Source organism: Podarcis vaucheri (assembly GCF_965113315.1).
Source record: "Podarcis vaucheri genome assembly, chromosome: 12".
Classification (NCBI taxonomy): domain Eukaryota; kingdom Metazoa; phylum Chordata; class Lepidosauria; order Squamata; family Lacertidae; genus Podarcis; species Podarcis vaucheri.
In genome coordinates this window covers 58,197,645-58,222,877 of record NC_138750.1, presented here as the reverse complement: position 1 = coordinate 58,222,877, position 25,233 = coordinate 58,197,645, and the positions used below count along the sequence as shown (strand labels likewise).

The 25,233-nt window shown below is 44.3% G+C and overlaps 1 protein-coding gene across 27 annotated transcripts in view; it reads left to right on the top strand.

Annotated features, from left to right (window-relative positions):
• OBSCN (obscurin, cytoskeletal calmodulin and titin-interacting RhoGEF) overlaps positions 1 to 25,233 on the top strand; it is a 286,978-nt gene that overhangs the window by 218,078 nt on the left and 43,667 nt on the right. For 26 of the 27 annotated variants that reach the window (XM_082192063.1, XM_082192069.1, XM_082192064.1 and 23 more), the window contains 8 exons: positions 15,433 to 15,544; positions 16,462 to 16,598; positions 18,878 to 18,990; positions 19,753 to 19,921; positions 20,635 to 20,716; positions 20,876 to 21,076; positions 23,622 to 23,682; positions 23,842 to 23,919. In XM_082192063.1, coding sequence (XP_082048189.1) covers positions 15,433 to 15,544; positions 16,462 to 16,598; positions 18,878 to 18,990; positions 19,753 to 19,921; positions 20,635 to 20,716; positions 20,876 to 21,076; positions 23,622 to 23,682; positions 23,842 to 23,919 — 953 coding nt within the window. Of the gene's footprint in view, positions 1 to 948; positions 992 to 3,127; positions 7,660 to 15,432; positions 15,545 to 16,461; positions 16,599 to 18,877; positions 18,991 to 19,752; positions 19,922 to 20,634; positions 20,717 to 20,875; positions 21,077 to 23,621; positions 23,683 to 23,841; positions 23,920 to 25,233 lie in introns of those variants that run through there. The other variant, XM_082192078.1, reaches the window with a different exon arrangement.

Here is a 25,233-nt window from a genome sequence, read left to right as displayed (position 1 = left end):
CTCTGTGTCCCAAGTTCCCCCCTTTTAATGTCGCAGAGCTTTCCCACAAAAACCTGCTCTTTAAAACAGAAGAGCAAAAAATGGCAGTTCGGGTTTTCTGCAGGTTGGTGTTTGCTCCAATTCAGCTTATAGAGCAGGTTTTCGAGGGGAAAGCTCTGGGGCAAGAAAAGGAAATAAAAGAGCACTCAGACATTGAATTGTAAAGTTGGAAGGGACCACAAAGGGCATTTACTCCAACCCCCTGCGATGCAGAAATCTTTTGCCCAATGTGGGGCTCTAACCCATTACCCTGAGATTAAGAATCTCATGTGCTACTGACTGAGCTTTAAGACTATGCCTGGAAAGCATGGAGGAAAGGTAAAGTGTGGATAAGCCCTAATTTAACCTGTAGCATTGTTCATCCTCCAATCTAAGATCAAACGCCTCGTCTCCTTGTGTTTCTTCCCATCCCCATCCCCACCCCATGCTTTGTCCACAGAAGGACTGACATTAGAAACGAGAAAGCCATGAGCATGGGTTGTAGGATTGGAGTGGGGTGGGGAATAGGAACTAGCAACTATATTTTGCATACCACATTAGATCACCTGCTTACGCGTAGTGTATTGGGCTCCATCAATTGGCATGGCACGCCAACAATTCACAGGATGTTGGCCCCACTGGTTTCCAAGCCAGTTTTTAAAGTGTAAAGTGCGTTGCCAATTTAAGTGATTTGTGGATCTGGTTCTCAGAACCAGTAATGATTAGGGATACTAGAAATAACACTTCAAATAACCACAGAAATCAGTGATGGGATGGTGTATGTTGTTTTTGGTTTTTTTCTTTTTACCTAAATTATTATTCTTTCCAATCAAGTTTTTTTCTCCTTGATTCACTTAACAAAGTTAATGTAATCTTTTCAGCTTTTTGCCTTTCTTTAACCCCATGCTGTTCATACTGTTTTCTTTGTAGTCACTGAGCAAGAGACTAAAGTACCCAAGAAAACCATCATCATGTAAGTGCTGATATTTTTTAACATTCGTGTTGTGATGTGCTGCCTCTGCATGTCCCAATAACAAGCCTGTGTTTATTGGCCATGCAAGTGTGACTCTTTCCCATCCCATCAGATCTTGTGGTATTTTTGTGTTATGAGAAAAGGAAGCAATAGGTTTCATGGGTGAGCAAAACAAACCTGTAGCCTATCCCTCACTGCAGGAGCCAACAGCAGTAGCACATAGGCATAGCTTTTGTCTAACTCTTTCTGCGATACGTTCCGTTTGCAAGTCAACTGGAGTTCCATCAAGCCCAAATCAACCCATTAGGAACATCAGGAATCCATCTCTGAACACTGCTACTTCAAACAATGTGCTAAAGCGTACTAACATGCCATTTAACTTGCAATATTTCTTCCTCGTTCGCACCCTCCACTATTAAATCTACCAAAATAATTTTTTTGGTTGGTTTGGGTTTTTCAAATGAAGGATTTAGTAAAATTTGGCAATGTAACCTGGTTTTTGTTCTTGGCACACAACTGCTTCATGTTGGTACTGTACCAGAACTGGGAGACAGTGGAGATTCAGCACAATAGAAGGACTCTGAACGTGTTTCCTAAATTCCCCCTTCCAGTTACCTTTTCCACACCTGCCTATGCTAGCGGCTACCTCAACATCATTTATAAATCTTGCTGTTGGTTGTGTGATGGCAGGTAACCAAGAGACCGCACAGCCAGCACAGTGACATCCCCTAGCCATGTAGCCAGTCAAGATTACCTACTTGGGAATGCCACAGAGGTCACCGTGAATTGCGATGAAGGGGAGAAGGAGTATGTTAGTCCATTGATGGGGCCAGCTGCACTCTTGGAAGTTTCATTCCCTGCTAGCACACTATGGCAAAATGGGTAGCCCTGGCTCAGTTGCTTCATTACAACCTTATATATTCCCCTTAGAATTGTAGAATTGGAAGGCGCCCTGATGATTGCCTAGTCCACCCCCCCCCTGCAATGCAGAATATGCAGCTGTCCCATACAGAGATCAAACCTGCAACCTTGGTGTTATCAGACCACACTCTAGCCAACTGTGGAAAGAGCTTTGTGCCCCTTCATGCCCCGCACTGGTGAAAACAAAGGTGCAGAAACTGAATACAACAGCCCCCTGATTGAGCTAAGCTCTACTTCATGTTCTCTCTGGTACACAAGGATCTCATGAAGGAAAAGGGATCTCTTCTCTTTATCCCAACAGATTCTGCTGTTCAGACTGTGCTCTCAAATAATTTTAGTTCTGCCATATGAACTCCAAGGTCTGAACATGCTAGTTGGAAAGGGTTGTTGAAACTCTTCCTGGTATTTAAATGTCATATAAAACACATCTTGCATATGCTTCAGTCTCCTGGACACAACACCCATCTCTTTTGTAATACTTGGCTTTACTTTAATTCCTTGATGTTGTATTCTAACTGATTGATGTTGCACAGTCTTGCTTGCTTGCCTGCACATACAAATGCAACCTTCTTAAGTAACATCAAAACCAATTAACTGAAAGGATGCATTGTTATTAAATTACACCTTGGAGTAATTTAAACCTCATGTTTGCTTTTGGAAGTAATACTATATGAGCAAAGATAATTATAAATGAAGCAACTCTGCTATCAGCTGTTTATATTACATTCAGAGTACTTAACACTGCTTATTCTAGTGGGCCACTAGTAACTTAGGGTCACAATAAGTTAATTAGGTTTTTTTTTATAAAAAAAACATGGGAGGAGTGAGGGGGTTGGAATAGCAACATGTTCAATATATCTGAGGAATGACAGTGTTTGAAAGCCACTGTTTCTGTATAGTCAACTAAAATCTGATATGGATTGGGACATTTGTGTACCTTCAAGAAAAGTACAAAACCAGAAGGACACTGGATAATGTTCTGGTTGACTAGAGATTCTGTTTCTGAATGTGAGGTGGATTTTCAGGGTGTGCATGGCCACTTTCAAACAGTAGAACCCACACATCGCTGAAAAGCTCGCAAAACTAACACTGCTGTGCTTCCCTCACCTCTTCGGTGTTCGCATGCGACGAAGTGTGCCTCCTAAATGGGTGGGATGAGGGCAGGGAGCATGTCGCTGCACACACAAACACAATTTTCAAACTTTTCATCATCAGAGAGGAAACTATAACAACAGTGGTGAAGACCCCAAGGGTAAAGCGAAGACTATCTCCTGCCCGCCCATCCTCAGGGTATTCTCCTCGCTCTCCAAGATCGGAGTACTCGACACCCGAGCCCATTTTTGTGACCAAGATTAGGCAGCCTGTCCATAGGCAAGACCCAGAGGTTATGCAAAGACCAGCCATTCCTACACTCTTTGTGACAGAGCCAGACGAGAGGCAAGGAGCGGCAGTCAGAGGTATCGTTGTAGAAACCACTGTGGAGGAACAGAAGCCCAAATGGGTTGAAGTAGAGGAAATAATTGAGTTCAATGTGAAGAAGCCCACCCAAACCACAAGGAAAAGAGGGGCATCGCCTGCAAGATCGGATAAAGATGAGTCAGTGTCACGCTATAGTCTGTCTGGCCCAAGACCCAGGCGTTCACCTGAAGATGACCCAAACACAAATAACTCAAACAACAAACTAGTGGAGCAAGAAAAGTCTTCCCTGCCCCAAGATGCTGAAATGTCTGGAGATGACTGCAAAGAAGCAATAATCAGCGATGAAAATGAAACTTCTCGTGATAGGTTGGAAGGAAAGAGTTGCCCTCAAGAATCTCTTAGTAAGGCTGACTCGTTGGCTACCCCATCTGTGATTACTTTTGTGGATGAACCACTTGAGGCAAGTGGAGTAGACAAGGATTATTGTCTGCATTCACACAGAGACCTAGAGTTTAAAGAGCATGCTACCAAGGATGAAACCTCAGGTCCAATGCAAGATGAAGGTCTTCCAGACGAAAACGTTATAATTGATGAACTGGAAGCGGAGGAGCTGGATGACCTTAAAAAGCGAGATCGTAAAATCCTGACTCGTAATGGGAAAGCATTAACTTTGGAGGACCTTGAAGACTATGTCCCTCAGGAAGGGGAGACATATAGGTGCACGAATCCTAACTGTGCAGAAGACAAACCTTGTGAAATAGCTGTGCTCCAGACCGAAATCAACAAACCAACCATCGGGAAACCGGTCTTATTGAATGTAGGCAGGCCAGTGGCTTCTAAGCCAAGGCAGACCTATTTTAGCCAGTTTGAAGGGCATCACCCAGGAGAGGTCTTCATGTCAGCATCCAGAGTGGCCGGAATGCAGTCCAGGGGCCCATCGAATATTTCATTCCATGTCAGCGAGTCCTGCACAGCAGCAATGGCAACACCACAACCACACGCCTCTGCCACAGGGGCCGCATTCAAGCCCACACCGTCTTTCTGTACCGAAGTCCAGCTGTCCGCAGACAACGGACAATCCAGCTTCAAAACTGAGGTTTCCACAAGAACCCGCATCTATGGCGCAGTCGGAGAAACCGTTACACTGTGCATCAAGAAGGAAGACTCCTCCCAAAGTTGAGCGGAAGTGAACTCTATTTCTCTAGCAGTTATAAACCTCACTGTAAGCAACAGCCATAAGCAACACCAAGAACCTTAGGGAGAAAAGTGTGATGGGAATAATAAAGAAGAAGCTAGAAGAAAACTCAAGTGAAATACTGTGCATTGCAATTAAATGTGGAGATTTTCTAGTCTTAAAGGGAACACTTCTGTCAGTTCAGTATATATAATGCAACCTTTGACTTGTGGTGTTTTTTTTAAAGCACACCATTCCATTGTGAAGCAATAAGGAGCAGGTAGCGTAGACCTAGGGCATAATTAGTGACAAGATCTAATTAAGTTTGCGTTTATGTTTTCAAATGTTAACACAGGGCTGCCAAACTCATAAAGAAGGAAGTTTACATAATTGCTCTTGGGCAGCAACTAAAGGAAAGCTTTTCATCTAAGCGCGTTTCAAGTTGCTGTTTGTATATGCCAGGCTCTCATGAAATAGCTGAGCTGACACTTTTAGTAAACAACGTAATGACCACAAACTGCTTCTGCACATTTAAGTGTGCTTTAAAAAACGATTTACTTTCACTTTGTGTGTGTGGACAACACGGATGCCACGCATGCCTTTCAGAATGTACAATTTATGTTCTTTTCTTCGTGGTGGAGCTAAATAGGTACAATTGACAAGACTGTCCAGCCTTGATTTTATAGAAATTCAGTGCTGTTTTTGACATTGAATTCAGAGGAAACAAGATTATATGTGATCAAAAAACTAATTAAAGTGGCATTTGTTGTTTTATCTCAGTGACTAATGTGGTATTCACGGTCCTAATTTCGATTAAGTGCAAATCATAAGCCAATTTGAGATGTTTGCGGCTTGTACCTTAATCTTCAACATTTCTACTGCCAGCATAAGTCCTCTGCAGTGCCAATATAATATCATAAGTTTTTGGCAGAGCTGTGTACCCTCTCCAAGACTTCTGTATTGGATTGATAACTGTCATGAATACATATATACTTTTCTTTTAACCTGTTACTACAGTGGATGCCTAAGATCTCAGGCTGTGCAATCTGCATTATTTAAGAAACAAATATATTCTGAGGCATGGAAGGAATCTTACCTTTGCAGCATTGCACCCAGAATACTATTCAGTGAAAGGAATGGGCAGCTTATTAACACAGTTAGTGCTAAACCAAACTTAAACATGTCAAATACTCTAAATGAATTTTCTCATGTGTGAATTCTGCATAAAGAATTCAATTTGCATCTATAGAACATCCTTAATAATCAAAATTGTTGTGGTTGCATTTACATGATTTTCATTTGCTCCTAATCAGGAGCCCAAAACTTTGTATTTGCAGTATTACAACGACTGCTATTCTAGTTATACTAAACTCTCTTCATGTGGCAACTATGGCGAAAGCCTGAATGTGGTGGATCGCATCCTTTGTATTCCATAATATTTTGGGCTCGTTCAAATGATGCTTTTCGTCCACAAGAGCCATCCTTATGAACCTCAAACACACACAACTGGACAAACGAAATGGGCACTCACAGATATTTTCAGTAGCAACTCCCTTGGACAAAGCAACTGGGGGGGAAATGATGGGTGCTGACTAAATCTTGGGGGTACAGCACATCGAGAATGATCTGAAATGACTTCTCAGTCCAAACATTTGTTCCCCTTGTAAAGGGGAACCCCAATGAATTTTTCTGTAAGGGTTGCTCATGAGTAATTACCTCACTCCCTTCCATTCCCATGTCCTGCACCCCCAAATAGCCAAGAAGGAGCAAAGTTTGCATCCATTTAAAAAAAAACACATTCGTATACAGGTGTGGTGTTACAGGGGATAGCAATATCCAGTCTGCCTAGTTAGTGTGAACCAAGCCTGAGGATGAAACTAGTACATTGGCTGTTGCTTTGAAACAGCCTTCCTCTGAGCTGGTGGCTGCCAGATGTTTGGGTCTACAACTCCACCAAGCAAGCAACAGCTGCTTGAAAGCATACAACTCAAGCCTGTTGTATGAATATGAAGAAATACCAATAAAGTTACAGATACACTAAGACAGTTCAGCACATCTTAAAGATGTTGGGTTGACTTGTAGCCAACCAAGTTATCCTCAGAGTAGACCATAGAAATGGTTGTTATCTTCAATGGATCTAATTTGAGGAGGGCTAACAGTAGTTACTGCCCTTTTATAATCACTTTATACTGGAGAAATAATTTGGCCCATCACTTTGCTGCCTGAGATTCCCAAAATGGACACCCTACCAAGACAATCTCTGAACACAGCTTTAAAAAAATAATCCACATAAATGTTCATCTCAAGAATGGCACTTGAACACTGTGGCTTCATTTAGTAGTTATAACTCCAGTTTTAATTTTTGTAAGCTGCGTGCAGTACCTGTGTACTACTGTAGAAGGTTAGACATTTCTCAGTGGTTTTCTTCGGTGAACCTCGTTCATGTTGTAACTTTCAGTTTTCACAACACCTCATTGGTTTATGCTGTATATAATTAAGGTACATGAATATGTCAGTGTCTATTGCACTATGCATTTTATGTTGGAAAGTTATAGACACTGCTAAAGATGAAAATACCTCTCTGCGCAAGATTATTTTATTATTAGGGCCAGGTTTTTGTTTTAGATACTACTTGTGGAAATCTAGAGAACTGTCATTAAGAAACAACAGAAGTGTGCCTTTTGTAATCTTACATGCAGAAATTCTAAGAGTGTTATTTCTATAAAACGTGCAGAAATGCTAATCTTGCAGTTTTATTTTGCTGAGTAATGGTTTGCTAACTGAACAGTAGTTTTCTCCAGGGAATAACTGCATTTGTTTTGACCCAACCCCCTCCATCAGTTTACATTTTCTTTAAAAAAAATTAACCAAAAAGCAACTTGGCAGAATGATGTGTCCTATCCACTATTTTAAAACATTTTTAAGATGATGGAGAGCCCTATATTTCTATTTTCAAAGTATTTTCCTAGAAATTAAAAGAGCATTTGCTTGTACATGATTAACAGGTTTTTTTTGGGTTGACTGCATATTCCCATGGAAGGAAGGATATAAAGTAGAAACCAGTTTGAGAGATGAGACAAACCTCATACATAAAGTCATATTGTGCTGTTAGAGCCTCAGATTCATATCAATAAATGTCTAATATTAGCTGACATTCTATTCACTCTCTTGTGTATTGCTTTCGTGTAGTTCCCTCACACAATAGCTTTTGGGTGTTTCAGTTTTCTGGATTTTGCGTCCAATGGCAGGTGTGTTCTTACAGCTTGAATGGAGTACCTCTCTAAAACTCTTCTGCAAGTAACTTTGGAGAAGGGTGGTAAGGAGAGAGAAGGGGCAGTAATGAGGGACAGACTCCTGCAGGCTTGACGTCTAATGGGACTCAGCTCTACAGCTGCAAATAAAATGTTTTCAATGTGTTGTAAAGTGCAGTACACAAATGTGACACTAGATGGCAGCAGGGAGCTATGCCAAATTCAATGTATCTTTTCAAAACACTTTTTTAAAAAAGCATTTTCACAGCGTTTTTTTATATGTGTGTAGATTCCACCATGGTCTCAACTCGAGACAGGTAATTTGGCTTGTGCTTAGATTAACTTGTTTAAGTTTAGGCCTGTAGAATCAGATTCAGGGGAGCTCCCTGCCTCTAGACAACCCTATTCCCCAAATTTATCCCTGCAATAGAGACTTCACGGTAGCAGACAGTGCCTGTGAAGAGGGTGATGGCTGCAAGCAGTCAGAGGTGACACAGTTCTCCCATCCGATTGCTCTCTCTGAAGGGTGACCACAGTACACAGCACCTGAGAATGACTGGGAGCTTCCAGAACAGGGAGGCAAAATAATCCAATATGGAATTTTTCAGCCTTGTGAGATTTGCGTGACGTAAACTTGGAAATTCTGGCACCAGGCTTCATCCAACAGAGCTTGTCTCCAGTTTGACTCAGCAGTTAGCAGAAGCAGAGGCCACCCCTCCTCTATGCCAGCCAGGATTACAGTGGTACCTCGGGTTACATGCGCTTCAGGTTACATGCGCTTCAGGTTACAGACTCTGCTAACCCAGAAATAGTACCTCGGGTTAAGAACTTTGCTTCAGGGTGGGAACAGAAATCGTGCAGCAGTGGTGCGGTGGCAGCAGGAGGCCCCATTAGCTAAAGTAGTAATGGTAAAGGTAAAGGGATCCCTGACTGTTAGGTCCAGTTGTGGCCGATTCTGGGGTTGCGGCGCTCATCTCGCTTTACTGGCCGAGGGAGCCGGGTCCAGTACAGCTTCCGGGTTATGTGGCCAGCAGGACTAAGCCACTTCTGGCGAACCAGAGCAGCGCACAGAAACGCCGTTTACCTTCCCGCCGGAGTGGTACCTATTTATGTACTTGCACTTTGACATGCTTTCGAACTGCTACCTCAGGTGAAAAACAGTTTCAGGTTAAGAATGGACCTCCGGAACGAATTAAGTATTTAACCCGAGGTACGACTGTATAATGAATTGAGAGCAGGAAGGAATTTCCCATGCTGTTCAGATTGGCTGAGGGTGGGCATGTCTTTCACCTTCCTTAGGGAACATGTGAAGAATTCATAACTGGGGTACCTAATTGTAACATGGTGGATCATTACAGTGAAAAGGTGTCAGTGGGAAGTAAGTGCACCATACGGTTATGCGCCACACTCAACACTCTTGGTTCTGGCTTAAGAAGGTGCCTGCGATATTCGTGCAGCAAGTGGAGTAGAGAACTCCCAGCAGTTTGGGGGACCCTCCTGGAGATGCTGTTAGCTGAACTGTACTCTAAATCACAGGGTTTCACCATACGTAAGGTAAAGGTAAAGGGACCCCTGACTATTAGGTCCAGTCGTGACTGACTCTGGGATTGTGGCACTCATCTTGCTTTATTGGCCGAGGGAGCCGGCGTACAGCTTCCGGGTCATGTGGCCAGCATGACTAAGCCGCTTCTGGCGAACCAGAGCAGCGCACGGAAACACCGATTACCTTCCCGCTGGAGTGGTACCTATTTATCTACTTGCACTTTGATGTGCTTTCGAACTGCTAGGTTGGCAGGAGCTGGGACTGAACAACAGGAGCTCACCCCGTTCCGGTGAGTCGAACCGCCGACCTTCTGATCGGCAAGTCCTAGGCTCTGTGGTTTAACCCACAGTGCCACCTGTGTCCCTTTCACCATAGGTAGAAAGCACAATAACTGCGACCGCAACGGCATGGACAGCAAAGCAGATAAAAGTTGAGAGGGAACCGCCTTCCTCCCCATGCTCTTATCTGACTGATTTCTTTTCTTTCTTTTGAAATTGTTTTTTATTTGATATTACAGAGATAAATTCCAAAAGGGATTAATTATTACCTGTACCCCTTTCTTGGCAGTTGCAACTCTCTCTCCCATGCTTCTCAGTGTCAATGGGCATTTAATAAGTAGAGTGCTGCCTCAACATCCCCCCTCCATAAGGACAACCTTGTGAAAGGTGCACTTGGTGGCAGTGAATTAAGCTCACTACAAACCGGGTCCAGATTTTAGGAGGGTCTGTGTCTATCAGGTCACTGTTATGAGTGACTGGCACATCTCTGGGTATCATCTTGTGATCTGAATGACGTGAAGTGGGTTGACTTTGATGCTAACCCTTTTCTTCTCACACTGAAGAGAGAAAAGATATAGGGGATGCCTTTGTCACGATCAGAGCTGGAGGATTCTGTCGGGGGCCTCACTCAAACATGCAGATAAGGAGGTAAAAGAGAAAACCATGGACTCTGTGTCACCAGCAGCATCGCTTCCTCTAGTCACAAGAGGGAAAGCCAGCAAATCGGTGGCCTTGGTTTGTTGCCTTCAAGGCTACCCACTAGGCCTGCTTATGGTAGCTCACAAAGCCAACAATCAGTTCAAAGCTCTGCTAGCCATTTCAGGTCCCCCAGTCCTGAGCTGGGGTTGGAAGAAAACCACACGACCCCAAAGACCACCAAGCATGTTGCAGGCATTTCTGTGGTTAGAATGAAAATTGAAAGCAGAGATCAAAACATGAAAGGTTTTGTGCCTGGAATTGTGGTTAACTTGGTTCCACCATTGATTTTGAATTAGTGAATCTGTACGGACACCAGCTCAAATGTGTCCACATTATATTTCATTAGTTCTGCCTGACAATACCTATTTTCAAGCCAGCTAGAGGCACTGCTCGTTGCAGAATACTAGGGACATCTCCCACCAATCCCAGCCAGCATGGACAATAGTCAAGGCTGAGGGAGTTGTAGTCCAACAATGTCAGGAGACATTCCCCACTCCTGCATCAAATCATTCATTCCTGAGAGACAGAGTGTTGCATCAAAGGCCACTGTTTTAGGGACCACATTTGGATTTTTTAGTGAGTGCCATGGGCACATACACCAATCACTTCTCTTCCCCTGGATCATCAACCACTCCCCAAGAGAGGCAGAAAGAGAAGCGTGTACACACACACACACACACACACACACACACACACTTACGCTTTCCCAAGGGAACTGGATAAAAGTTGGAATTAATCTGAGGCTTGATAAGCACAAAGAAGAAAGAGGAATTGGGAAAGAGTGTCACTCTTTCAGCTTCCTCTTGCCACTCTGTCATGACCAGTGGAGTGCAGTGGAGGTCCTAAGTCTTTTTCAGGGTGTGATGGCAGAAGCCCTTCCACTCGATTGTCTGTGGGTTCTATCTAGCAAAGTTGGAATACTGCTTATGGTCCAAATAAATCTTCCATAGATATACAGTGGTACCTCAGGTTACAGACGCTTCAGGTTACAGACTCCACTAACCCAGAAATAGTACCTCGGGTTAAGAACTTTGCTTCAGGATGAGAACAGAAATCGCACAGCGGCGGCAGAGGGGGGCCCCATTAGCTAAAGTGGTACCTCAGGTTAAGAACAGTTTCAGGTTAAGAACAAACCTCCGGAACAAATTAAGTACTACTGTAATGAAAAAGGATTTTGATTCTACAGCACTTTCTGAACTCAGCTTTCCACTGCAGTTCTTTGGATCTGTGATTTTGTTAAGATTTTACTTGCACTTAATAGGCAACCTTAAATAGTGTTCTGCCAATTTTTTTTGGAGGACAAAGGGATTACTTTTCATAAAACCACACTGAGGTGTGCTTCCCAAAGAAAACAATTTATGAATGAAGCACGAAGAGGTTAACGTACAATGTGTTCCTTTCATTCTTTAGCCTGTTAATAGCAGTTGCATCTAGCCTCTGTCATCATCTCCTAATTTTTTTAGTTCAAAGGGATGTTATAGGGACATTAGCAAGTTGCTCTCCATTTCCTAAGCTAGGCACGAAGGCTGTGCACATACTACCAGTGTGAAACACAGCTATGTTGTCCTTTTCCTCCATTTGGATTGACATTGGTCTGTGGAAAAACACACCAAAGCTCATTATTTCTCAAGAAACAACAGAATGTACATGGATTGTGGCTAATGCCATTTGTGCACCGCTACCTAAACCAGCAGTGAAGGTTCTCTGGACGCAGAGTAAATGGGAGTGCATAGGCAGCAACAGACAGCATAGCTGTCCAAGAGAACCTTGTCAAGGAGCCAGTTTACACACAAGGGGAAATGTCCTTGACGTGTGTGCACGGGTGTTAGCAGGACTCGGCACTATAAAGTACAAATAAAGCATGCATGTCTCAAAGGTAGTTGAGAACATGCGCCAAGAAGGTATGGGCTACAACCCAGCACATTGCCCCAAGTTTTGGAGATGTAGATCCGCTTTTCACACTTGGTGGTATTTAGCTGCCAATGTTATAGAACTGTAGAGTTGGGAGTGTTGGGATGCATCCAAGGGAACGGGGGCAATTGGCAGGCCCCCAGCTGGCTCCAGCCCAGGCCTTGGATCTCCAGCCCTTGATCAGCATGTAAACTGCGACTCGAGCCTCAGAAACCATCAGAGAGCCAGAGTGGTGTAGTGGTTAAGAGCAGTGGACTCGTAATCTGGTGAACCGGGTTCGCTTCCCCGCTTCCCCACTCCTCCACATGCAGCTGCTGGGGGTGACCTTGGGCTAGTCACACTTCTTTGAAGTCTCTCAGCCCCACTCACCTCACAGAGTGTTTGTTGTGGAGGAGGAAGAGAAAGGAGCTTGTTAGCCGCTTTGAGACTCCTTCGGGTAGTGATAAAGCGGGATATCAAATCCAAACTCCTCTTCTTCTTCTTCAGAGGCTGAGCACACAAGCCAGCAGAGAAATTAGCTCTTCTCAACAGAAGGGCAGAGAGAGGCTGTGTAAAGCGTATTTACAGGCATTTTATTCAGCATCAGGACAGAGGGGGAAACATGTCTTCTCCCCTTCGTGTCCAAGCAAAAAGGAGCATAAGCAAAAGCTATACACAAACGGACATTCCCAGCAAGCTGTGCTGGAGAGTAAACAGACAACAATCCACACATCTGTTTTAAGGTGGAATGGAACATCAATATCCTAACAGGGAGGGCCTCCAAACGTCATCTAGTTCAATCCCTTGCCATGCAGGAATTGCAGCTAAAGAGTCCCTGAGAGATGGCCACCCAACCTCCATTTAAAAACCTCTGTTGGAGAGTCCGTCCCCTTCTGAGGGTATGACATACGGTATCGCAGCTAAACTGAATTCAGTGTATCTTGGTTAATCCAGTCATGCATGCTCTTCCTAACGAAAGGCACTGGAAACATCTTTAAAAGGCACTTACTCTCTGCCCCTAACCCATATCTATATAGCATTTGGAACACATGTTCTCTGGGGCAGTAGACTGCTGGTGTGCAAATGCCAGGGCCAGCCCATTCATGAGGCAAGGTGAGGCGGTCGCCTCAGGTGCTGCTGCCGCTGCAACTATGGCACACTCCTTGGATGCCGGATTTGCCGTTTCCTCAGTGCCCCCTCCCCCAATTCTTCCCTGGTTGGGGGCGGTGTCATTTTGTGGTTTGCCTCAGGTTCCAAAATGTATTGTGCAGCCCTGGCAAATGCAGAAAGCATATAGGCTTGTGTGAATGTGCTTTCTTTCTTTCTTCCTTCCTTTTTGCAAGACATCAGTGCTTGAAAATAGCCTAATGGTATTCTTGTCCAAACTTGCAACAGATAATTGCTCAATATACATAACGAAAAACAGGAGTAATACTTCTCTAAATTTATTTGTTGACAACTCCCAGGAGATGGCATTAATTGCTGTACTAAAAATGCAGCTCCAATTATGATTACTCTGGATGTGTTGATTTACCGTATTTTTTCCTCTGTAAGACTCACTTTTTCCCTCCTAAAAAGTAAGGGGAAATCTGTGTGCGTCTTATGGAGCGAATGCAGGCTGTGCAGTTCTCCCAGAAGCCAGAACAGCAAGAGGGATCGCTGCTTTCACTGCACAGCGATCCCTCTTGCTGTTCTGGCTTCTGAGATTCAGAATATTTTTTTTCTTGTTTTCCTCCTCCAAAAACTAGGTGCGTCTTGTGGTCTGGTACGTCTTATAGAGTGAAAAATACGGTACTTTCTTTAGTTGAGTATGAAGACCACCTTTTATTTTTCTTTGAGGAAATATCCAGCATCCTTTTATCTCAGTTTTTGAAGAAATTGCATGGTCTCACTCTTCTCTTGCTCACATCCCTATAAACTCTCAAATACATTTTCATTATTATTTTTTAGACCTGCCCAGTTTCACAGTTCTGAAGCCCCTACCAAGCTACTGATCTGCCACTGGGCTCGCTTTCAAGCTGCTATTCCCAGATATATCCCTCTGTGGTTAGAATTATTAGGGCAGTCAAAATCCATAAGCAACACGGGCAATTTGAAGTTGTGTGCAACTGGAGAGGTGTGCTTCGAGATCCTTTGGAAAGTCACAGAGGATACTCTGATTTCAGCTTGAATAATGCACATTTGACCATGATCTGAGAGCTATGCCCCAGTCAACACACCTTGTGGAGAGGGAATGGGACACATTTCTCAGACTGTATCAGTTTTGGCAGCAAAATGTTCTGATCCCAGGCTGGGTGCTATACGATGCACTAGAGAGCCTGGTAAAATGTGATAGGTAGCAGTCTGGGTATCTTTCATATAAATTTTGCTACTGCTTTTGGGAAGAAGCCTGTTCAGACCCAGAAACCTCCCCCCTAAATAAATTCACACTTGACTCAAATTTTTGTTTTGGTTTTTGGCAGAATTTAGGCCACAACTTTATCGATTCCAGAAAGTGAGTGGTTGCATAGGCTCTGGTTCGACTAGCTCCCTGCACCCTTGCAGGTAGCGCTGACCCAGGGTTCCAGCATAGGTCAGCCAAGGGTGAACACCTGGATAAGCAGAAAGCTGGGAACAGGATATCTCCACCACCCAAATGTCCCCCTGGACTCAGGCATGGGCACAACCCCCTCTCAGGGGTTGACCAAACCATCAAGTCCCTGGATTCCTTTAATGGAATACCCTTCACATTGGGATGGCGAGAGCCTTCTCCCATCCCTATCACCTGAACCAGAGCCTATCTGCAACCTTAGAAGTTGTGATGATTTGCTATGCGGCAGGTGAAACCCAAATGACAACAGCCTATCAGCCAAGTGGGGAAAATTCCTGCCGTGCCCCTGTCCCAACGACAGACGACACACGACGGCATAGCAAGGTCAAGCGCAAAGCCCTAAAAGTAGGGAGAGGTGGGCGGGTGTTGTGAATGCACGCACCGAAAGAGGAAGCTCTGGGTCACGTGCATGGGCATAAATAGGTCCCTCGAACCGTTTGGATTGCATCCCATTGGCCAGATTGCACCCAGCTATGAGGGACCTACCAATCGGGTGTTGTGGCTGACGAATCATACCCAATTTAATGTTTGTTTAAAATAAATTTATTTAAAACATTTCTATCCTATCTATTCATGGCTTAAGTGGGGGTAGACAGCACTGCTGCTGGCGGTCTCTTGTTTTTCCTCTGTCTCATCCCTGTATGCGCAACCTAACCACCTACGTTTTCACTGCTAGCTGAACAGCAGGAAGCTATTGGTAAAATTCCAGAGGAAAAGCCAAGCACCACTCAAAAGGACACAATTCTTCAAGGTGATGGGATTCAAGAACGGACTGTTCCTATTACAAGGTAACTTCCTTGACCAATTCAGGTACCGTACCACTGAAAGCCATGCAGGTAAAGTATCCTGCATTTCAGTTCCTCTTTTATAGCTAGGTGCCATACACACGAAAAATTGTGTTACTAATTTTCCATTATCACTTTTTCAAAATGCAGGCAGTACATCATATAGTTTAATTCACACCAGCATTAAAATTCCCTACCTGTGGAAAACCAGGTGGTCTGGGAGAACAGCTGTAGTCTAGTTTTCTTCCTAATATCCTAGTTGTGTATATAGCGGGAGGTTTTTGGGGGGTTTTGGTGTGGGTATTGGTGTGAAGAGGAAATGGGTTACATTAGGTCCAGTCGCAGACGACCCTGGGGTAGTGGCGCTCATCTCGCTTTCTTGGCCGAGGGAGCTGGTGTACAGCTTCCAGGTCATGTGGCCAGCATGACTAAGCCGCTTCTGGCAAACCAGCGCAGCAGACAGAAACTCCGTTTACCTTTCTGCCGCAGCGGTACCTATTTATCTACTTGCACTTTGATGTGCTTTCGAACTGCTAGCTTGGCAGGATCAGGGACCGAGCAAAAGGAGCTCACCCCGTCGCAAATTTTCAGCACATCCAGCAAGTTAATATGTTTAGTACAAAAAAAATCTACCAAGGAATGGGAAAGCCAGCAGACTATGAGATAGATTACAGGAAACTTAATTGTGAGTGGAGAAATAGATCAGTCTAGAAACTGATGGAATTTCCAAGCCTTAATTTACTAGATTGCTTCCATTTCATTGGTGCTGGGCAAGTGGAGGAGAATCTTTCCTCGGGCTTCCCTACTCACCAGTAGTATGCGGAATAAACAGCAACATTGTGGCCTGCTTTCGGTTTGTCGACTGTGTCCCAAAAACTCTTGTGTCCATTGTGACTTTCCTTCCTGCTTTAATGCTTAAGAACCTCTCAAATCATGGCTGGAGCAGAGTGGCCCAAGCGCGACGGGGCAGATGTCATCTTGGATGTACAGAGGGAAGTTTATATTGAGACCACGGAGAGAACCTGCATCTATAAAACAGCGGAGAAGAGCGCAGCAAGTAAGCCAGCCTATTGCATGATCTTGTCTGGAGTCAAGACAAATCAGTTTTGTCAAAACTTTAGTGGGGCTTCAATTTTCAGATTGCATTTTGTCATTGGACTCTGAAACGTTATTATGCCAAGTTTCTTCCTCCCAAACACAGCATTCAGGAGTTTTTGACTTTGGCCATCATGTTCTTAGGTCAATGGAGTGCTTTAACTCCCATTGTATGTATGGAACAAAATAAGCTACATTCAGGAAACAAAAACCTTGAGACACTCTGGGAAAAGTTTGGGGCAAGTGCCCCCCACCTCCAATTTGGCCAAGCCTCAATGGCCTTCCAGCTTCAACCTTGGACACAATTATCTCTCATTACTTTGATCACTGCCTGTGTCTGTTCTGGCCAGCCTGTGAGCTCATGTGTGAGCCAGACATCAGTTCCAGGCTTTCCAGCTCCAAAATGATTGCTGCATCTTTTGACTCTTACACTTGAGAGGTACAAATGCCTTGTGAAATTGAGCATGTAAACACTGGTACAGTGTGGGGGGAAATGGTGGGCTGTACAAGATTTGAAGAAGAATTAGAATCCTGAGGCAGGTGGAGCCTTCTTTCCTCAATCCCTCAAGACACATAGTTTGAATACTTTCTGTTGGAGGGTCCTTGTTAGATTTGTATTCCCTACTTGCCTTATTAAAGATAAAGGGACCCCTGACCATCAGGTCCATTCGTGGCCGACTCTGGGGTTGCGGTGCTCATCTCGCTTTATTGGCTGAGGGAGCTGGCGTACAGCTTCCAGGTCATGTGGCCAGCATGACTAAGCTGCTTCTGGAGAACCAGAGCAGCTCATGGAAAGGCCGTTTACCTTCCTGCCAGAGTGGTACCTATTTATCTACTTGCACTTTGACGTGCTTTTGAGCTGCTAGGTGGGCAGGAGCAGGGACCGAGCAATGGGAACTCACCCCGTTGCGGGGATTCGAACCTCTGACCTTCTGATCGGCAAGTCCTAGGCTCTGTAGGCTCCCACAGTGCCGCCCGCATCCCTTAACTAAAACTCATTAACTAAAACTTATTTAAGGTAAAGGTAAAGGTACCCCTGCCCGAACGGGCCAGTCTTGACAGACTGTGGGGTTTGTGCGCCCATCTCACATTTATTGGCCGGGGGCCAGCGCTGTCCGGGGACACTTCCGGGTCACGTGGCCAGCGTGACATCGCTGCTCTGGCGAGCCAGAGCCGCACACGGAACGCCGTTTACCTTCCCGCTGGTAAGCGGTACCTATTTATCTACTTGCACCCGGGGGTGCTTTCGAACTGCTAGGTGGGCAGGCGCTGGGACCGAACAGCGGGAGCGCACCCCGCCGCGGGGATTCGAACCGCCGACCTTTCGATCGGCAAGCCCTAGGCGTTGAGGCTTTAGCCCACAGCGCCACCCGCGTCCCTTAAAAACTTATTTAGGAACTGCTTATTTGATCTCATGGTGCATGTGATTAAATAGTGCTTGGTTGCAATAAGGGTTTGGATGCGGGCCAGTAAGCTGAAAATTAAACCAGGTAATACTGAGATGCTATCAGTGGGAGGATCCTTTCTCCAGCTGAGTGGTATGCAGTTGGCTGTAGATGGGGACCACACCTCCTCTGAAGGAGCTTGAGGCACAGGCAGTGTTGGTACTGTGGCATGCCTTCCACCAACCTAGGCTGGTGGCCCAACTACAACCCTTATCTGGACAGGGATCGCTTGGCTACAGTCATCTAAGCTCTGGTAACTTTTAGACTGGACTACCGCAATGTGCTTTATGTGCAGAAAATGGTGCAGAAGCTTCAGTTAGTATAATATGGCTGCCCGACTGTCAACAGTGCTCGAGGCAAACAGATCATACAACAACAATTCTCTTCCACTTGCACAATCTACCAGTATGCTTTGAAACCAAATTCAATATCTGCAAAACAGATATTGCTGGGTTATTTATGAGAGACTTCTTACCAGAGTAAGAATGGTTTTAGAAGTGAGGGAACTGAGCTCAAAAGCTTCAGAAACACTAAAGTCCAGGCTCTAGAAGGCATTGGAGCAGCTGAAGACACCTCTGCAGCCATCCAGAAGAGAGAAATTGCAATAGCTAGCAAGTGTAAGAAGAAGAGGTTTAGGGAGTTAGCTCTATGATCTCTGAGCACAAATGTCCTGGAAGTCATCTTCCAAGAACTGTGCAAAATTTCGTCACAACTGCGATTTGTTTCTCATCCACCCTTGTTTCCAATATTATTCTTTTTTTTAAGCAGCTGAAACGTAACACTTTTGTTTCATCAGGCCCACCGTACATGCAGGTGACAATTGAAGATGTGCAGGTTCGGTGTGGGGAGATGGCAAAGTTTCATGCTATTATTGAAGGAGACCCACAGCCAACCATTGCATGGTTTAAGGTAGGCAGCAGACGTTCCCAGACAGAGGTGTGAATAAAGGGAAAGGAGATTGAATAAATCTGCAGAGTAGTAAAATGGGCATGGGATAAGAGATGAGTTCATATACAGTCTCCACTTTTGCATTTGTGGACAGAAAAATGATATTCCATGGATGTACTGAAAGCATGAAGATACATTTCAGTGATGCATTGAGAATAACCAAGTAACAGTTTCCCCCTCTGCCAGAACCCTCACTGGATTCTGAAGTTCCATTTCGCCAGATGGATTTTCCAGAGTGGAGCTCAAAATGTTGAAATTCGTGATTCTTCTGGAGGTGTATTTTTAGAAATTAATCCTTTAAAAAGAGAAAAGAATTAAAAACATTTTTGAATGGGGTTGTCCAGGAGATCGTCCTGGACTTGATGGATCGTGTACAAGATCCAAACTACAAGAAAGAAGATTCCACCTAAACATTAGGAAGAACTTCCTGACAGTAAGAGCTGTTCGACAGTGGAATTTGCTGCCATGGAGTGTGGTGGAGTCTCCTTCTTTGGAGGTCTTTAAGCAGAGGCTTGACAACCATATGTCAGGAGTGCTCTGATGGTGTTTCCTGCTTGGCAGGGGGTTGGACTCGATGGCCCTTGTGGTCTCTTCCAACTCTATGATTCTGTGATTCTATGATTCTATGATTCTATAAGATTTTATATACCTAGGTAGTCTTGGTTTAGTTTTATCTGCCTTCCTCAGTGGCCTTCATGTGCTATATTTCTCTCATCCTTCCAGGGTATTTCATTGTTGAGAGACAGTGAAAGAGTCCATCAGCTCAGTGAAGGCACAAGATACTCTTTGATTCTGTACAACACTAGAACTGAAGATGGTGGTGTCTACACTTGCATCGCTAAAAATACAGGGGGGGAGGTCTTATGCAAAGCTGAACTTGTGGTCCAAGAAGGTAACTACAGTCATACCTCAAGTTATGTTGCTTCAGGTTGAGCGTTTTCAGGTTGCGTCCCACGGCAACCTGGAAGTACTGGAAAGGGATACTTCTGGGTTTTGCCACTCGCGCATGCGCAGACACACAAAATGACATCACACGCATGCGCAGAAGCAGCAAATCGCAACCCACCCACGCGCAGACGCGGGTTGCGTTCTGCTCATGTTGCGAACAGGGCTCTGGAACGGATCCCATTCGCAACCAGAGGTACCACTGTATAGAAGTGTGAACTGGTCCTTGCACTACTTACATTTGCCTTTCTCATTAGTTCTTGCCTACTTATTAGTGGCATGCAGTGTCTCAACGGACTTTCCATTCTTCTGCCTCAAATTGCCTCCTCCAAAATGTCTTGTGACCATCTGAAATTTGGAGATAACCATGTTGTCCTATCTCATAGGATTATTCTTGCTTGTAGGATTATTAAAACAGATCTGATTGTTTAAGTGTTTTTGTTTTTAACTCCAAAGAATGGTGCCCCTTCGTGATGACATCATAATCACTTTCCCGCATATAAAATGCAGTGTTTTGGATACCACCCCTCACAAAAGTGATGGAATGTATGATGCGTGAAATGTGTTCAACAAAGGAGAAGTGTTTTGACACATGATGTAAGAGCGTGATCGTGTGGAGGCCCGCTACTTTACATGTTCTTGTTGTTTGAATTGCTACAGATAAGAAAAGCCAAGAGGCAAAGAAACAAAGCAATAGAAGAAAGCTTCATTCTTTCTATGAGGTTAAGCAAGAAATAGGAAGGTAAAAACTATCTTTCACTTGATATTCCACTTGGGTCATAATTAATGTTTTGTGTGGGTGTCTGAGGCATGGGAAAGAACTCAATAGGAAAGTTGCTTCTGCCACAGATTGGAGATTTGAATCAGCCTGTTTTGTTTGTTTTTTTAAAAAAATTCACAGGGGTTCCTTTGGATTGATTAAAAGAGTGGTTCACAAAGGCAACCGAGTGTCATGTGCAGCCAAATTTATCGCCCTGCGAAGCAAAACAAGGGATCAAGCCTATCAGGAGAGGGATATCCTAGCCACAGTGTCCCATGACAGGATCACCCAGCTTCTGGATCAGTTTGAAACACGGAAAACCTTGATTCTGATTTTGGAGCTGTATCCTTTTTCTTTTTTTCTTTTTTGCTGAATCCTGGAGGGGGAATGTATGTTAACACTGCTTGCGGTTGTGTAAGATGATGAAGAGAGCTGGTGTTCAGCACTGGTGCAGGCTTTGAAGACAGTGCAATGAACCTGAACGTCAAACCTGGAATCAAAACAAAAAAAATGCGCACAATATTTGTGTCATTGCCAAATATGCTTTGGGGTTGTTTACTTATTTTTTTTTTTGGGCATTGTTAATTAATTAATTATTTTTAAGCAAGGCGCCTTAAAAACTAACACATTTATTATGGAAGAATCCTTTGCGTCACATTTTATGGTACTATAGGCACATGTGTTGGTGCCAAAGGGAAATGAGATGCAGGAAGTACAGTCAGTGGCAGTTATGTTATTTGCAGTGAACATTCACAAATAACGTGTAGCAGATAATGCAAACTTCTAGCATTGATATTGTAATGGTTCCAAGTGGTTGCTCGAGAACAAGCAGGCAGTTACCTGCCTACTCGGCTGTAAAGCCTTGCTTTAGCTGCAAAAAACAGACTTTATCTGTCCAGAGTGCCACTCTCCCATGGCTGGCTCATTCACTGGCAGAATCCGTGAGTGGGTGGCCCTTAAATTTTCCCCAGGAAAGTAATTTCTTGATGGCCAGTCTGTGCCTCCCCTCTCTGCGCGGAAGGTTACTGCATAAGGAGGGCATGGGTAACGGAGGACTCATCTCCTCCCCGCTTTGCCCAGGCAAGGTCTCCTGGCACCGCCTCGCCTCCTCCTCCCTCTAGATCAAGGGAAGTAATAGTGCCACTGTATTCTGCTCTGGTCAGACCTCACCTGGAGTACTGTGTCCAGTTCTGGACACCACAGTTCAAGAAGGACACTGACAAACTGGAACGTGTCCAGAGGAGGGCAACCAAAATGGTCAAAGGCCTGGAAACGATGCCTTATGAGGAACGGCTAAGGGAGCTGGGCATGTTTAGCCTGGAGAAGAGGAGGTTAAGGGGTGATATGATAGCCATGTTCAAATATATAAAAGGATGTCACATAGAGGAGGGAGAAAGGTTGTTTTCTGCTGCTCCAGAGAAGCGGACACGGAGCAATGGATCCAAACTACAAGAAAGAAGATTCCACCTAAACATTAGGAAGAACTTCCTGACAGTAAGAGCTGTTCGACCGTGGAATTTGCTGCCAAGGAGTGTGGTGGAGTCTCCTCCTTTGGAGGTCTTTAAGCAGAGGCTTGACAACCATATGTCAGGAGTGCTCTGATGGTGTTTCCTGCTTGGCAGGGGGTTGGACTCGATGGCCCTTGTGGTCTCTTCCAACTCTATGATTCTATGATTCTAAGCCCTGAGGCTCCTCTCCACTGGAGGCGTGGTTACTCTCCTCCGTTGAGGAGGAGCTGCTTCCCCTGATCCTTGGAGGCTCTCTGTACTCCATTCGGTTTTTCCTCTCTCCCTCCTGAATGGATGGCAGTTCCCTGACAGATATGTATTGTGTTTTTTTAAAAAAAAAACACCAAAAACTATTCCAGTTCAAGCTAGAGATGACAGAACAGAACTCTGTGCTAAGTTGTGATTTTGAGGCTTCAGATTACATTTCATACTCCCTCTGAGGTGTCTTTATTTGAGACGTCTGTTTACCCCTCAATTGGGTAGGTGGCATTGTGGCCAGGCACTGTCCCCTGTCACAATCCCGCGGTGGCTGGGTTGGGAGGCCTGGTCAGCACATGTGGTCTGCACATACATGGTGCCACAGAAAAAAGGTGGGAGTTGTATAATATTTCATATAACATAAAACTTATGGAAGAACAAAAACAACACATCAGCCTCATGAACAGTAAAGCAACCTTAGCAATACTCTAACAATAAACAACCTGGGTCCCAGTACATTTCCAAGCACAATTCAACGTGTTGGTGTTGACCTTTAAAGCCCTAAACGGCCTTGGTCCTGTATACCTGAAGGAGCATCTCCACCCCCATCGTTCTTCCCGGACACTGAGATCCAGCTCTGAAGCCCTTCTGGCGGTTCCCTCACTGCAAGAAGTGAAACTACAGGGAACCAGGCAGAAGGCCTTCTCGGTAGTGGCGCCCACCCTGTGGAATGCGCTCCCGTCAGATGTCAAAGAGATAAATAATTATATGACACCTTCCATAGACATCTGAAAGCAGTTCTGTACACTTTTAATGTATCACGTTCTGTTCTGTTGTTGTTTTTGTTGTTGTGTTTCCGTTTATTCTGTTGGAAGCTGCTCAGCATGGGCGGGGCACAAAAAATAAATTATTATGATTATAATTATGATTAATTCCCACCCACTAATTATTTCTAGAATTGTTCTGTTATCAGCTACACATTATTTGTGGGTTAATAACATAATAATTCCATTGACACCTCTCTCTCTCTCTCTCTCTCTCTCACACACACACACACACACACAATTAAGTAAGTATAGTTGTACTAGAAACTCAAGAGATGTTTGGGGCCAGAGAATAATTGATCAGTTGCTTTTTATTGCTCCATAACAAGAAGGATGTTGTGTTCCTTAGTGTGTTAGATGCTCCAATGAAGAACTTCTGGACCGGTTGTTCAGGAAGAATGTGGTGACTGAAGCAGAGGTGAAGCTCCTTCTTTGTGTTTCTTTTGGGAGGGATGTAGGGTTTTTAGTCAAGATACTATTGTTGTATCCCACAACAGTTCTGAAATCAGAGATATACTTGTGGCATCTAGATAAATCCACTGATAACCTTACATTTTCCCCTCTCTCCAACTTGCAGGTCAAGTTCTACTTCAGACAACTTTTAGAAGGGATTGAATATCTCCATAAGAATAAAGTGCTTCATTTGGATATTAAGGTAACGTTTAAAAAGAGCTGCATGTTCGGTTCGCTGCATCATTTATGAATTGCTTCGGAGAATCTGGGAAGTTTTCTATGAAGCCAAGTTTGGTTATTGGTTTTTTTGACAATTTGACTGTGTGGGGATACTCTGCTCTGAGTATACAGGTGAAACATGCTTCTACTTCTCAGAGGTCCAATATTGCTCTATTTGCAGCCCTTGTTTTGCTGATTTCATTTAATATTCTAATTTTCTGAGATTGTTAATTTGGGGTTTTCATCAGCTGTACGCTATAATATCACAGTTATAACAAATAAAAGCTTGACATATCTTGCTTTGCATGTCATGAGTCTATCTCATATGTTAGTTTCACCTTTTAAGTTGAATTACTGAAGTAAATGAACTTTTCCACGATATTCTAATTTTCCAAGTTTCACCTGTAGATTCCTGCTGAAAAACAAGCACATTGTAGCATTTGGGTTTGATATTTTCCCAGAAGCTGCAAGGGCAGGATAAAGTCCCTGGGTTCTGCCAAGGGCCTGAAGGGTAGGCAGGGAGGAGAAGGACCGTAATTCAGTGAGAGGGCGCCTGCTTTTCATGCAAAAGGTCTCAGATTCAGTTCCTGGCATCTCCAGAGAGGGCTGCAGAAGAATGAAACTCTGGAGAGCTGCTGCCAATCCATGCAGTTGATTCTCTGCTAGATTTGATGGACACCTTGATGGGTGACACCTGGCTTGAGAGCAGTACATGTGAAAAGGATCTAGGAGTCTTGGTTGACCACAAACTTGACATGAGCCAACAGTGTGACGCGGCAGCTAAAAAAGCCAATGCAATTATGGGCTGCATCAATAGGAGTATAGCATCTAGATCAAGGGAAGTAATAGTGCCACTGTATTCTGCTCTGGTCAGACCTCACCTGGAGTACTGTGTCCAGTTCTGGACACCACAGTTCAAGAAGGACACTGACAAACTGGAACGTGTCCAGAGGAGGGCAACCAAAATGGTCAAAGGCCTGGAAATGATGCCTTATGAGGAACGGCTAAGGGAGCTGGGCATGTTTAGCCTGGAGAAGAGGAGGTTAAGGGGTGATATGATAGCCATGTTCAAATATATAAAAGGATGTCACATAGAGGAGGGAGAAAGGTTGTTTTCTGCTGCTCCAGAGAAGCGGACACGGAGCAATGGATCCAAACTACAAGAAAGAAGATTCCACCTAAACATTAGGAAGAACTTCCTGACAGTAAGAGCTGTTCGACCGTGGAATTTGCTGCCAAGGAGTGTGGTGGAGTCTCCTACTTTGGAGGTCTTTAAGCAGAGGCTTGACAACCATAT